Source organism: Palaemon carinicauda, chromosome 34 (assembly GCF_036898095.1).
Source record: "Palaemon carinicauda isolate YSFRI2023 chromosome 34, ASM3689809v2, whole genome shotgun sequence".
NCBI lineage: Eukaryota > Metazoa > Arthropoda > Malacostraca > Decapoda > Palaemonidae > Palaemon > Palaemon carinicauda.
Window position 1 is genome coordinate 73,892,861 of NC_090758.1, and position 14,874 is coordinate 73,907,734.

General features: G+C 40.8%; 1 protein-coding gene across 2 annotated transcripts in view; it reads right to left on the reverse strand.

Annotated features, from left to right (window-relative positions):
* The window catches only part of LOC137626453 (arginine/serine-rich protein PNISR-like), a 68,270-nt gene that overhangs the window by 9,418 nt on the left and 43,978 nt on the right, over positions 1–14,874 (reverse strand). For both annotated transcript variants that reach the window (XM_068357455.1, XM_068357453.1), the window contains 2 exons: positions 12,270–12,596; positions 8,939–9,881 (listed from right to left, as the gene is read on the reverse strand). In XM_068357455.1, the coding sequence (XP_068213556.1) occupies positions 8,986–9,881; positions 12,270–12,596 (1,223 nt within the window). In that variant the 3' untranslated portion in view covers positions 8,939–8,985. The remainder of the gene's footprint in view (positions 1–8,938; positions 9,882–12,269; positions 12,597–14,874) is intronic.

Here is a 14,874-nt window from a genome sequence, read left to right on the forward strand (position 1 = left end):
ATGTTCCCGAGTATTCCTGTCCGTCCAAAGTCGCACCCCAGCCCGTGTCTGATGCGTCCGAGAGGAGAAGGCGGTCGGGTTTCTGAACAGCCAAAGATAGACTTCCTTGAGAAGAAAGCTGTTCTTACACCACGCGAGAGAAGACCTCCTCTCTTCGGAAACAGGAACTGAGACCGTCTCTAGCGTCATGTCCTTTATCCAGTGAGCAGCTAGATGATACTGAAGGGGGGGAGGTGGAGTCTCCCTAACACGATGAACAGGGCCAGCGATGAAAGTGTCCCTGTTAGACTCATCCACTACCTGACTGAGCATCGGTTCCTTCTCAGCATGCTCTGGATGCATTCTAGGGCTTGGAATATCCTTGGGGCCGACGGAAAAGCCCGAAAAGCTCGACTCTGAAGATCCATACCCAGGGAGACAATGGTCTGGGATGGGACGAGCTGAGACTCCTCAAAATTGACCAGGAGGCCCAGTTCCTTGGTCAGATCCATAGTCCATCTGAGAATCTCCAGACAGCGACGACTTGTGGGAGCTCTTAAAAGCCAGTCGTCTGACGGAGCCGGACACAAGATCATGGTACTGCTGCACAGTCTGTGAACTGTCAACCATGGGGAAGCGAGGAAGTACAGTGACAACCCGAAGCTGTCTAGACTGTCTGGGTCGTACAGACAACTCCTTATCGGGTTGCTGAGGTTGCCGCACTGCGTCACAACAAGTCACTTCTGCTGGTTGTTGAACGTCTTCCCAGTGACACACTGACTCCGTAAACAAAAAAATCCTCTAACAAGGACTAAGCTTGGACTGCATGTCTTGCAACACAGCTCAAGGTCTATGGGAGCAGGTGTGGTAACAGACGGGGTTAGCGACTGAAGTGGAACCATTACCTTCCCTGGGAGCATGTTATGCTTAAATAAAAGTCCATAGGAGGCTACGCAGCTAAAGGCTCCTCTCCAAATGACAGAGTCCTCAAGGGAATATCAGAAGGAGGGAGAAAAGCACTTTCTCATCTACAGGGACCATATCCGAGAAAAGCTAAGTTCTCTCAGTGAGGGTTTCACTGGTGCAAAAGCAGCAGACTAGAAGGCAACGTTATGAAACTGCTTGACAGTCTAGTGAGTTGGCAACAACCAAAGATGTGTGACTGAGAAGCATGCGGTAAGGTATGCAGAGCATGTTGTATGCAGAGCATGCTGTATGCAGAGCATGCTGTATGTAGAGCATGCTGTAAGGTAAGCAGAGCGTGTTGCATGGCGTGTAACATTTCTCAGAAATTCCATGACCAGTGCTAGAGTGAGTAATATCGCATTACCGTCCATTGAAAGTGCACGTGCCGAGGGAATTGATTTAGACTGTTTTGTTGATGAATTTGATAGACGGCATGATAATCGTAGAATTAAGCTACACTAAATGTACTATAATCTACTTCACCTCAGGAAAGGGAAACTCGCCCTGTTGGCAACACTGCATTACTTCATGCATGCTTGCATGGGGTTTAATATCAACATAATATTACCTTACATTCATAACTCATGATTCATTTGTTTAGAAGATATTTTTGCCATATTTTGCGATTTGTTAAAAATATATTGCAAGGAATAATATATTTTTATATAAGTAATACAAATAACCTCCATTATCATAATATTTGTGTAGGCATACATGTATATGATTACAAATGCAAGTTATGAAAGTAATGAGGTGTTATTATTGTCATTTGTTATTCCCAAGTTGAATGGGAAGAAGCTCAAGTTGAGGAAAAAAATGGCAGATGCATGCGTTGAGGTGGCTGACTCATAGCATGAGGTTGCTGCCTCAAGAGTTGCGCTTGCTGTAAGGGTTGCGGATGCGCAGTAGCAGGTTCCTGAGGAACGAGTTAAGGTTCCTGAGGTGTGAGCTGCGAGAGTTGAGGTAGCGGCTGCGCAGAACGCAGTTCTTGTCTCGCGAGTTGAGGTTCCTGAGGTGCTAGCCTAAGGAGTTGAGACTCTTGCCTTGAGGAGGGTTTAGGTCGCTGCAGCGAGTGCTGAGGTGGCTGCCTCATTGATGGAAGAGGTTGTCGTACCTCAAGAGATTGTTGCCTCGCTGGTGGAACCGCAAGCGGAAGCGGAGGAAGTAAGGCATAAGACTCCTGCTCCCATTGCTGAGGTTGCCTTAAGGAAGGTTAAGGTTGCTGCACAACGCTGGTAACTGGCAACTCAGAACGCGGTAAGGTAGCCTGAGGAACCTCAACTTCGTACGCCTGGCAGACTGGACTGCGGTGAGGCGGAGCTCTCGCAGGAGGAGGCGGAGGTTGCTGCACACCGCTGGTAACTGGCAACTCAGAACGCGGTAAGGTAGCCTGAGGAACCTCAACTTCGTACGCCTGGCAGACTGGACTGCGGAGAGGCGGAGCGTTCGCAGGAGGAGGTGTAACCTTCTCAGCCTGAAACTCACGCATTAAGACCGCAAGCTGCGACTGCATGGACTGCAGCAAAGTCGTCTTGGGATCAACAGACGATAAGGTCTGTTGAGGCATCGCCTTACCTCTCTTAGGAGGTGTGCAGTCACCTGATGACTGAGGAGAGTCAGAGCTAACCCAATGACTGCATCCGGGTTGTTGAACTCTAACTTTGTACGTCTGGCATAGGTCTGGACTTTACGTTTAAGAGGTCTTGAGACCTGAGACCAGCGTTTTCTCCCCGAAATTTCTTCTGCAGACGAGCAAAATAAGGGCTCAATCGTCTGCGGGTGGGAGTGACGGTCTCTGTAAGACACGCCCGCAACCACCGAGGATACTTCTGTGCGCCGATCAAGGCCTGCCGAACCCTTTTGCCCTTCGACATTGCTTCTCCCCTGGGCTTGGGAGCTTGCAAGAGGTCCCGGACTGGGAGGACGACTAGCACGCACAGAAGTACCCTCACGCACAACACTGACACACTTTGCGCTAATCACTTATCACTTTTGATTTTCTGTTTGCACTTATTTCACTGAACTCGAAACTTTAAGTGGTTTGTACCTGAAACACGCAATTCTATCCTTTCTCAAAAGTTAGTAATCGCGAAAACAGAATTACAATGTAACAGAAAAATCTAATGAAAGATAAATAATTCAGTGGCTGGAAAGAGACTAAACACTAGATCAAATAAACTACGTTTAAAATCTCTCACCGCATAAAGCTTGAGAACAAGAAAAAACTCTAGAAACGTTTACCTTCTTCCCCTAAAGAGACTAGGGAGAAGAGCAAAAACGATAACAACGTTACTCGCTTGAACGAAACGTTTATCCTCCTCTTTCTCCCTCCGTCTCTTATCTCTCTCTCTCTCTCTCTCTCTCTTGACTTAGAACCTGAGAGAAGAGCCCAATCATATATATCGTTAAAACATATTATTGTTAAAGGAAAATATTTCCCAAAATGAAAAGTTCCTTTATTAGAATTAAAACCATTAAGTTAAGAAAGAATGAACAAAACGCTAGACACGGTTACTCTTACTGCAACGTGACACCGTGAAAATTCTCTCTCTATCGTAACGATAGAGCGCAAGTTGAACGTTCTGAACGTCAACAACTGCAGAGACAAAACAAAACGTTAGTTCAACTTTGAAAACAGTACGAGACTATCAAAGAAATTCTTTCAAAAACATTAAAATAGCATAATATGTTAACAGGTAAAACCGAAATGACGGGCTCAATGTTAATTAACTTCGGTACCAAGAAAAGACCGCCTACTATTAGGAAAGGTCGAATATAAACAAATATAAAAATTAATTTTAATAAGTTTATAATAAAAGGAAGTTAATCGAAGAGGCCTATAAAAGGCGGAGAGATATAAAATAAATCTATAACTTTTGTTAAGCAAAATTAAGAAAGAGAGTCTATACTCTCTTAGACACCAACACTTCCGTCTAAGGGAAGGGTCGGCCATTTAAAGGTGAAAGAGAGTTCATACTCTCTTCGTCACCATAATTAATCAAATTAATTCCAAAAGTTAGCTAAGCTAATAATAAAACTTCCTGAATAGCGAAAGCTGAAATCTTAGAGCAATACTTCACCAAAAACCGTGAACAAGACTCCAAAATTATAAGCGTATCCATGAACGTCTTGCCGGAAGCACGACAGAGGAAAAATTGAAGTGGTGTCAACAAGAAGTACTGCAGTACCTGGCCACAGGTGGCGCTTGTGAGTACACCCCCCTCTTGTATAGCGATCGCTGGCGTATCCCTTCCGTAGAATTCTGTCGGGCAACGGAGTTGACAGCTACATGATTATCGGGTAAGTTTAATATTGAAAACTTTATATTTCATTCCATTTTAATATTATTTTCTAGGCTAATTACATCTGTTATCTTTTTAAAATGGGGACCATTGAGTCTTTAAAACTCCTAAATGTTCATGAGAAAATCTATTTTATGCAACTGCAGATTGTCTTAACATGGTGATGCCGATCGTATGTTAGCTATTTTGAATACTGAGCTCATGACTGACTTAATCTATACCTTTGCTCTTTCATAAGATTAATTTATAAATAAGATTCCTTTTGCTTAAGACTGACCAAGAAATGTGAAGCCAAATACACACGTACCATTAAGAATTGTCTCAGCAGCATTTTCCACAAATGAATAGTTTTGAAAAACTAAAAATAATCTGAATACGGAGTCCTCAACTTGCAAATTCAATAGGTTCCAAGACTGTTTGTAAGTTATATTTTAACCCTTTTACCCCCAGGCTCTTTGGAAATTTCCAACCCTTAACCCACAAGGGGTTATTTTTTTCCCATCACATTTTGCAGTATACTTTTTTAAAATTGCTCTAACAGCCTTAATTTTTGTCATAGAGAGGTCAGGTTGGTCTCATTCTCTTGGAAAATACCTGAATTTTTTCAAAAATTTATCAAAAATATGAAAAAAAAAATCTTTATAGCATTTTTTTGCAAGGACGTACTGGTACGTCCATGGGGGTAAAGGGATGGGTTTTGTGAAACGTACCAGTACGTCCTTTGGGGGTAAAAGGGTTAATAAATTTTGCTCTACGGTAGACTTCACCTCACGTACATGACATTAAGATTTCCAGCTGCAAAAGTCTACAAATAGTCTGTCTTCATATTGCAAATGTTGTCTTGCTTACCGCGTTAAATTATATAATATTGTTTGATCATAGTACTTCATTATGAGTTGTTACAATATCTGAAATTGATGATTTCCGTTGAATTTACGTTTGTATCTCAGTGTTTGTAAGCTGAGGATCTACTATTAAAAATGACCTGGAGACACACAACCGATGAACAACGGGAACGAAGATGAAAGCCGGAAGGTGAAAAGTGGGAGCAGTTTAGGGTCGGTTAAGTATACTGTAAACAACTGAAACAACGGGAACGAAGACGAAAGCCGGAAGCTGAAAAGTGGGAGCAGTTTAGGGTCGGTTAAGTATACCGTAAACAACTGAAACAACGGCAACAAAGATGAAAGCCGGAAGCTGAAAAGTGGGAGCAGTTTAGGGTCGGTTAAGTATACCGTAAACTACTGAAACAACGGGAACGAAGACGAAAGCCGGAAGCTGAAAAGTGGGAGCAGTTTAGGGTTGGTTAAGTATACCGTAAACTACTGAAACAACGGCAACGAAGATGAAAGCCGGGAGCTGAAAAGTGGGAGCAGTTTAGGGTTGGTTAAGTATACCGTAAACTACTGAAACAACGGCAACGAAGATGAAAGCCGGGAGCTGAAAAGTGGGAGCAGTTTAGGGTCGGTTAAGTATACCGTAAACAACTGAAACAATGGGAACGAAGACGAAAGTCGGAAGCTGAAAAGTGGGAGCAGTTTAGGGTCGGTTAAGTAAACCGTAAACAACTGAAACAATGGGAACGAAGATGCAACCCAAAAGCTGAAAAGTGGGAGCAGTTTAGGGTCGGTTAAGCATACCATAAACAACTGAATCATTCGGCACTATCAATTTAATCCTCAAAATTTTACCGTGACGTTCAACTCGTCAATTACTCTGATAAACGCGAAGAGCCTTGGGGCTTTCTAAACGGAACGAACGAAAGATTTATTTCCATTTTTCCCCTTTTTTCCTAACTAAGGTACGTGACTTGATTTCAAACGTACTTGCAAAAATAATACAGGATAAAAAAAAGTTGGAATAATCAATCATCGTAACTGAACCATAAGAGATTCCTTAGATTATATATACAGTATATATGAAAGATGAAATGAAAGTCTTTTTAACGGGAAGTCAATATGTGAAGCTCAGTGACAACCTGAGAGTATCCAGTGCAGCATTGTCAGGGATAAAAGAAATCAGAGGACTTGGTGAAACCTTTAGAATTAAACCAAATCAGTGAGGCCCTGGTAAAATCTTTAACATTGAAAGAAATCAGAGAGGCCCTGGTGAAATCTTTAGCGTTAAACCAAATGAGAGAGGGCCTGGTGAAACATTTAGCGTTAAAAGAAATCAGAGAGGCCATAGTGAAACCTTTAGCTTGAAAAGAAATCAGAGAGGCCCTGGTGAAACATTTAGCATTAAAAGAAATCAGAGGCGCCATGGTGAAAGCTTTAGCGTTAAACCAAATCAGAGAGGGCCTGGTGAAATATTTAGCATTGAAAGAAATCAGAGAGGCCATGGTGAAACATTTAGCATTAAAAGAAATCAGAGGCGCCATGGTGAAAGCTTTAGCGTTAAACCAAATCAGAGAGGGCCTGGTGAAATATTTAGCATTGAAAGAAATCAGAGAGGCCATGGTGAAACCATCAGCTTTAAAAAAAATCAGAGAGGCTCTGGTGAAACCTTTATAGTTAAGAGAAGTCAGAGAGTCCCTGGTGAAACCTTTAGCGTTAAAAGAAATCAGAGGGGCCTTGTGAAACCTTTAGCATTGAAAGAAATCAGAGGCCTTGGTGAAACTTTAAGCTGACCATCATGGTTCCTAGGGGGGCATATAACGAGATGCAAAATAAAAACTACGGTAATGCTTTCGCAATTACTGTTTCATGTAAGTATACTTTCGTCTATCATCTACCAGTTTTCTATATCTATCAAGGCACACTGACATAATTGTCTCTAAACATTATAACCCGACCAAATCAATATGTTCACAAAACTTAAGTCACATTTCCTGGGTATTTCTAGTGTCGCCTTTAAAGCCTAACTGGGACGTGTAGGTGTCTAGGTATAATTAATCAAGTTCAACCAGACGACAACAAAGACATTACGACTTGTCGGGGCTAATCAGAGGGAGTTCATGTTGAACGGATATGGGGGAGCAAGGAAAATCAAGAGCTAGACTTGTCGGATAGACATGCGAATAGACCGACTGGAACGGATGAGAAGAGGAAGGACAAGGGGTGACTATAATAGTGTCGTTCAAAATATCTGAGTTAAAATTACACTGCTTTGTAGATTCCATTTTAATCCTAATAGTTAAGAAAATAATGTTAAAATCTTAAATTTCAGAGATAATATCTCATCCTGCTTTTGATTATTTGAAAAACTATCTTTATATCTAGATGTTGATGTAAAAAGAAATATGAAATTAAAATAAATTAATATATTTAATATCAACCAAACATTTAATTATTTTCATTGAATTTTCAAGTGACTTATGTGACCGAAATCATTTCAATTTCAGAGGAAGTTAACTTCAATTTGGGTTAGATATTAAACCTTAGCAGGTATGAGCTTTTCCAAACATTTTTAGGTGTGTAACAATACAAAAACATTATGCAAAATTTTCTTTACGACAAATCGCAGAAGAATGCGTTCAGCTCAAAAGTAGGATTTGAAATCAGAAAGTTACAACTCATTGGAATACAGGGAAGTCAAATACAAATATCTTTAAACGTTTAGTGTCTGTAAGATTATGTAATGTGCTAAGATGTGCTCAATCCTATGAGACTTCAAATTCCAAAGTAGTGAGAGCTATCAGGAGAAGAACATTACAAATAGGACATAAAAAAAGGACTAAACTATACGACACTCGAGAAACAAGGATTAAAAGGATCACGAGGAGAGCATTAGTCACATTTAAACTAAGAAGTAAATAGCAATTCATGACTTTACACTGTTTTTTTCTCCAGAACATTTCCTGAAATACTACAAGGCATCTTGTTTTATTTTAGCCATGATCCTAAATCTGCTACAAAGACTTGTGTAACACAACCATATCTAAGATTCTACAAATGACTTCATCACTGAAATTTGGATCATAAATATTGAGAATCATCTGCTGAACTATTTTAGTCATCCTACCAACGAAACCTTGAGATCACAATTTTCTTAAGTCAATTAATGAATGTCCGATATAAACTTACATGAGTTAAGCCATACATTGTGTTTATATCTTGTTGAAAGAAACTGTTCTTGGCTTTCTCAAGTCAACATTTCAATATAAAACAGTTCAATCTTTTGTGTCTTTGACTAGACTATTCAGTGGACTATGCAAACCCACATCCCTGGACAAGCACGTCATGTACTCCGTCGTCTTACGCAGTTCTAAGAAGCGACTCCCAAATCAGCACGGAGATTTAAACCCGAAGATAGGTCTGTGACACAGCCTTCGAGACCGTCACAACTCACCGACACGTGCTTCTGAATACTTATCTTTGCAAACGTGTCAAATAAACACAACTTCACTGCCTTACCAAGACATTTTCCTCATCTTTTTTTCTTCATGTACTACTAGAAATATTATGAGTTCTGCTTGGCTTGTAATAAGCCCAGCAAGAAGCAAAAACCTTTTTAAGTAAATGGCAAAAAAATACTCAAATCTCTTTCAACATCACTTTTACTCCATGTCACCGAAGCATTCAGTTAATATTTAGACTTCAAAGAAGCTAAAGTGTTCTGTTATGAAACTGTATCATTAGGGCACTGGCTCATTTCCCCCCAGCCAGGCCTCGGAGACGGTCCGCGGGACAAGACGTCAGAGCTGCTAGATGACCTGAAAGGAGAAGCATCCAATCACGATTAAAACTTACCTTGAGACAGTCTTACCACAGCACTCATGATAAGGATCTTCACTTGCCTACGATGACGACCGGGACCTCCGCCTGGATTTCTTCGGGAGAGATATCGAGGAACTTCTTGAACGCGATCGGTGCCGCCTCTTTGATCTTTTGGGCGTGCGCGATCTTGACCGCGACCTGGATTGATAACGATCTTTCTTCTTTGAATAGCCCCTACTTCTACTCCGGCTTCTGCTCTTGCTATACGACTGTGAACGTCTCCTACTACTCCTTCCCGATCTACTCTCCTCGCTCCCATCCCTGTAGCTGCGGCGGCGATCTTTGTGCGAGCGACCGCTGCCGTGTCTGTAGCCCGAGCGGCTGTCGTTACTTCTGTCTCTGTATCGTTTTCTATCTCGAGTGCTGTTTTTCCTACCCCTAGACCGACTCCTGTGTCTGTCTCTCGATCGATCTCTCGCTCTGGTTCTATCTTTCGAGCGGTGTCTCCCTTTGGATCTGGACCGGTCTCTACTGTACCGTCTGTGCAGACTCCTTTCGCTGGGACTCCGACTGACGTCTTTCTTTTTCCTCGAGCTCTCTCTGCTTCTGCTGCGGCTTCTGTATCTATCGTACTCCTCTGAACTCCTGCTCATGCTCCGGCTTACTTTACGTTTCTTCTTCTTCTTGTGTTCTCTCCTGTCTTCTCTCTCTCTACTCTCAGACCGACTACTCCTCTTTCTTCCGTCTCTGCGTCTCCTTTCCTTTCGGGACCTTTTCCTTCTCTTTTTCTTTTCCTCGCTCGACGAGCGGGAACGATCGCTCGACGACGACTTTGAGTCTTCTTCTGAGTCTATGCTCTGTTCGGAGTCTTGAGACTCTTCTTCCTTGGCAGAACCATCGGGACTGACATCGTCCGGCTGAGTCGAGTCTACCTCCGGGTCTTGGGGTGGTACAAATTTCATGGGTTTTATGCTCCCTGAAATTCCAAAAGAAAATTAGTAATAAAACATAGATTCTACTTAACAAAATCATACATATATACATACATATACCAAGGCACTTCCCCCAATTTTGGGGGGTAGCCAACATCAACAAAGAAACAAAAACAAAAAGGGGAGTTCTACTCTCTACGTTCCTCCCAGCCTAACAAGGGACTCAACCGAGTTCAGCTGGTAATGCTAGGGTGTCACAGCCCACCCTCCCACATTATCCACCACAGATGAAGCTTCATAATGCTGAAACCCCTACTGCTGCTACATTATGAAGCTTCATCTGTGGTGGATAATGTGGGAGGGTGGGCTGTGACAACCTAGCAGTACCAGCTGAACTCGGTTGAGTCCCTTGTTAGGCTGGGAGGAACGTAGAGAGTAGAGGTCCCCTTTTTGTTTTTGTTTCTTTGTTGATGTCGGCTACTTTTGATTTCTTTTTTACACAACTATGGGTAGAAGGACAATCTTTTCTAATTCCTACGTTTGATATAGAGAGTTGTCTGTTACGAGGTGCAAAAACTAAAACCGTGAAGGACATTTCTCACCATCAGTAATAGGAAATAAAAGTTACTCCTAAAAAATCTGGGTTTATGGAGTTGCCTTTAATATTTCATTGATGCAGAAAAATCTTATGTAAAAATATTTCTAAGAATTACAAGTAAACATGCTTAAATATGATAAACCAACTGATAAAAGTGTCTCTCTATAGTACAATGAGGACCATGAATGTTCAAAGAAACTGGGTAATGACAAGGCTCGTAAATCAATTTACTGTAGTTGACTCCATTATGAATTGATTTAAAAAAAAGCTTAACAGGGGGAAAGCCTAGCAATTCTTCATCCACAGGGTTACTGCACTGTAATAGTTCAGTGGCTACTTTCCTCTTGGTAAGGATAGAAGAGACTCTTTAGCTATGGTAAGCAGCTCCTCTAGGAGAAAGACACTCCAAAATCAAACCATTGATCTATTGTCTTGGGTAGTGCCGTAGTCTCTGTTACCATGGTCTTCCACTGTCTTGGGTTAGAGTTCTCTTGCTTGAGGGTAAACTCGGGCACGCTGTTCTGTCTTTCTCTTCCTCTTGTTTTGTTCACGTTTGTATAGTTTATATAGGAGATATTTAACTTAATGTTGTTGTTCTTAATATTTTCTATTTTTCCTAGTTTCCTTTCCTCACTGGGCTATTTTCCCTGTTGGAGGCCCTGGGCTTATAGCATACTGCTTTTTCAACTAGGGTTGTAGCTTAGCAAGTAATAATAATAACAGCGTCAAATGAATTTAATCGTAGCCCAACCCCATAATATTGCGAAGACTTGCAGTCTCTTGATGGAGCATTGAAAAGACCTCTACTTGGGACAGGGTGCGAAGATTCAAGTACAAATGAGGAATCAGTGGGAAATGTGAAGAAAAATAAATATCTGCAAACATTCTCACTAACACTTCAATGGACCCTTTCACTCCTAGCTTAGCAAACAATCTTAAAAGCTTCTATATTACTCTTTCATTTGCATTGAACATTAACATTTCAGTTCATTAACCCTTTTACCCCCAGGCTATTTGGAAATTTCCAACCCTTAACCCCCAAGGGGTTATTTTTTTTTCAAGCACATTTTGCAGTATATTTTTTTTTAAATGGCTCTAACAGCCTTAATTTTTGTCATAGAGAGGTCAGGCTGGTCTCATTCTCTTGGAAAATACCTGAATTTTCTAAAAAAATCATCAAAAATATGCAAAAAGAAATTTAAATAGCAGTTTTTTGCAAGGACGTATCGGTATGTCCATGGGGGTAAAGGGATGAGTTTTGTGAAACGTACCAGTACGTCCTTCGGGGGTAAAAGGGTTAAGAAAAATTAGCCCCATAACTCTACCTTAAAATCAAAATTTTTCTCTCAAGATATGGCATTTCACTTCTCTTCCATATTGCTCGCTTGCATCCTGCCTATTAGATTAGTAAAACTGATATAATCACAAGGACTTCAGCACTCAGGAATACTAAGTAGTTTGGTGTAAGGGACATTTTACGTCACGTAGGTATCGTGGTGATAGTCTTTCACGCAGTTATCAATGGACTAAAGCATGACGTTACCTCAAATCTTTCCGCTAGTTTAATACTACACTGATACCAACGACTTTTTTTACTTTCCTAAGAAGGCGCCCTATGTTTTAGCTCAAGTAGCATTTAGTGGAATATATATCCTTATCACATACTGCTCTATGTCCGCACTGCTCTTCTTTCTGAGATTACAAACATACTGTACTTAATGATCCATCCTGCTTTTACAGATATACAAAGTTAGCTTCTAATGATCCCTAACAATCTTTTAAGTTCCTTGATGACATTCAAGTTCACACTAACGTTATAAACATCGCAACTCACCCGCGTCGGTAGGACTGCCCTCTTTGGCCTCCTGCTTCCGCAGTCTACCTTCCTCGGACTTATCCTCCTCCCTGGCCGCGTCTTTTTTCTCGTCCGAGTCAGAGTCCGACTCTTCCGCAGACTGACCGTGGTGCTTGTCTCTTTCGGCCTTTTCCTCGGCCTGCAACCGGAGGAGGATGTCCCTCTCCGTGGCCTGGAAGTCCCGACGCTTCCGTCGGATGGTCTCCCTCAGTTCTTCGTCGCTGTCCGTGTTGCCGTGGTCGTCGCTGCCCCGGTCCACGCCCGACCCTTCCTCGTCGCTGTCACTGTCGCTGTAGATACCCAGCCCTGCAAGACAGACGCACAATAGTATCCCCTTCTGCGGCACATGTGACCAAAAGATCTTTTCATCATCAACCTTTACAAACCTATACATTAAACTGTTTGCCTACATAAGACCTATATTCTATGGCCTAACTGTAAAGAAAATATGCTTAAAAATAAAATAAAATGCATCTTCAATAAGAACTAACAGTGGCAACATTAAATGAGAAAAAAATAAACAGTTCATAAGGGAACACTAAGTGGTTCTATGTTTTCATGAGTTGCCTTGCAAAGGGAAGGTAAATTCATCTATCCTTCGGCCGCATGTGGGGTGGATTCATCTCATTTTTTTATTGTAACAAGGTATTTTCATACCAATTTTGTATTCTAATCTTTGTTGACTTTGAACAAATCTGCAATTTGGAGAAAAGCCGACGCGTTTACAAAGATAAAGAAGAGGGAGAGAGGGAATAATGGCAAGATGGAAGAGAAACGAGAGCGCAGCTACGAGCTGGTGAGATGACGACAATAAGCATAGATCTACGGACACCTTGATCCGAATGGTACCAAGAAATGGAAGTCCCAGCCTTCGTCCCTTCTTGTATTAAGTCATTTTGTCAGTGAAGGTGCAATAGACATCATGATAATAATAATATGTAAAGATACAAAGTTGTATAGGAAGAAAAAAGGAGAATTTTTTTTTCCATTTCAGAAAACTTTCTTTGAACATAGTCCACCTTATACAGAAAGAAATTTGACGGCAAAACTAAATACAGTACGGCACTGTAGCTGTTAATATGTGCTGTAAAATACTTTGCCCCAACATATGCTTCTTCAAACACAGTGTTAACTACTGCACTGTAATTGTTCAGTGGCTACTTTCCCACTGGTAAGGGTAGAAGACTCTTTAGTTTTGGTAAGCTGTTCGTCTAGGATTAAACTCCAAAATCAAACCATTGTTCTTCTTTGAAGGAGTTAACTACTGCACTGTAATTGTTCAGTGGCTACTGTCATCTTAGTAAGGGTAGAAGAGACTCTTCAGCTCTGGTAGGCTGCTGCTCTAGGAGAAGGGCACCCCAAACTCAAACTTTTGTTCTCTAGTTTTGGGTAGCGCCATAGCCTCTGTACCATGTCTTTCACTGTCTTGGGTTAGAGTTTTCTTGTTTAAGGGGACCGTCCGCCATGTCCGCCATTTTTTTTCCTAATGATCCAAATTACACAATTTCTATATATGTTTTAGACACATATAATACCTTCATCATATAAAAATTTCAAGTCATTTGATCAAAAACTTTTGGATTTATGAGCAAAAATCATGATTTTAAAAAAATATTTAGGTACATTTTTCCCCACTACTATAATACCAATTGTATTGAAACTTATACCACAAAAACTACTCTAACAACCAAACAATTCTGTCAGACAGAATTTTGATTTTCCTTTCTGTTTTTTTTTAATGAATTTTTATTTTTTTTTCCTCGTCTAGACGGAAAATAATCGTGAAAAAAAAATGTAAAACGAAAATCAAAATTTTGTCTGACAGAATTGTGGAATTTTTATTCTTCTTTTCAACGATATCTTTTTCTCTAATATCGAACAACAAATAAGTGAGAAAAATGTACCTAAGTGGGAATAAGTATGTTTTTGAGTTATGAGCTCCCAAAGATTTGCAGCAAGCTTTCGCTTCTTTTCTAAAAGAAATCAAGATAATATTATTATGATAACTTTTATTGTTCATTCCTACATAAATGCACCCTAAAGGAGGTATTTGAACCCTCAGTTTACTATTCCTATGTTATGAGTTGCCAGTGATCTCTAATTGTTGCCAGTGTTTTGGTTAGCAGGTTTCAGCATTGTACTCTTATCCATGTTTCCCTCTTTCTTGGTTCTTTTTTCTTGTTCTCCACTTACTTTTTGTTCTTTCTATCACCTTATGTAACATTGGCATTGCTATAAAATTCCAGAGGACGTTGTGAAAGCACAATCAACATACGAACTTCAAGTAAATAAACACATGCATTATAATTTCTATATGTCTTTGGAAACTTTGTGATTTTTTCGTAGCAGGTAGTTTTCATTCACCTACCCTCTACCAATGCCTTTCATTTCTGCCAGAGGTACGAGATTTCGAAACATGATGAGAGAGAGAGAGAGAGAGAGAGAGAGAGAGAGAGAGAGAGAGAGAGAGAGAGAGAGAGAGAGAGAGAGAGAGTTGAACATTGTTATTATAGTATTTGTATAAATGGGAGTTTATAACAATTGGAGAGAGAGAGAGAGAGAGAGAGAGAGAGAGAGAGAGAGA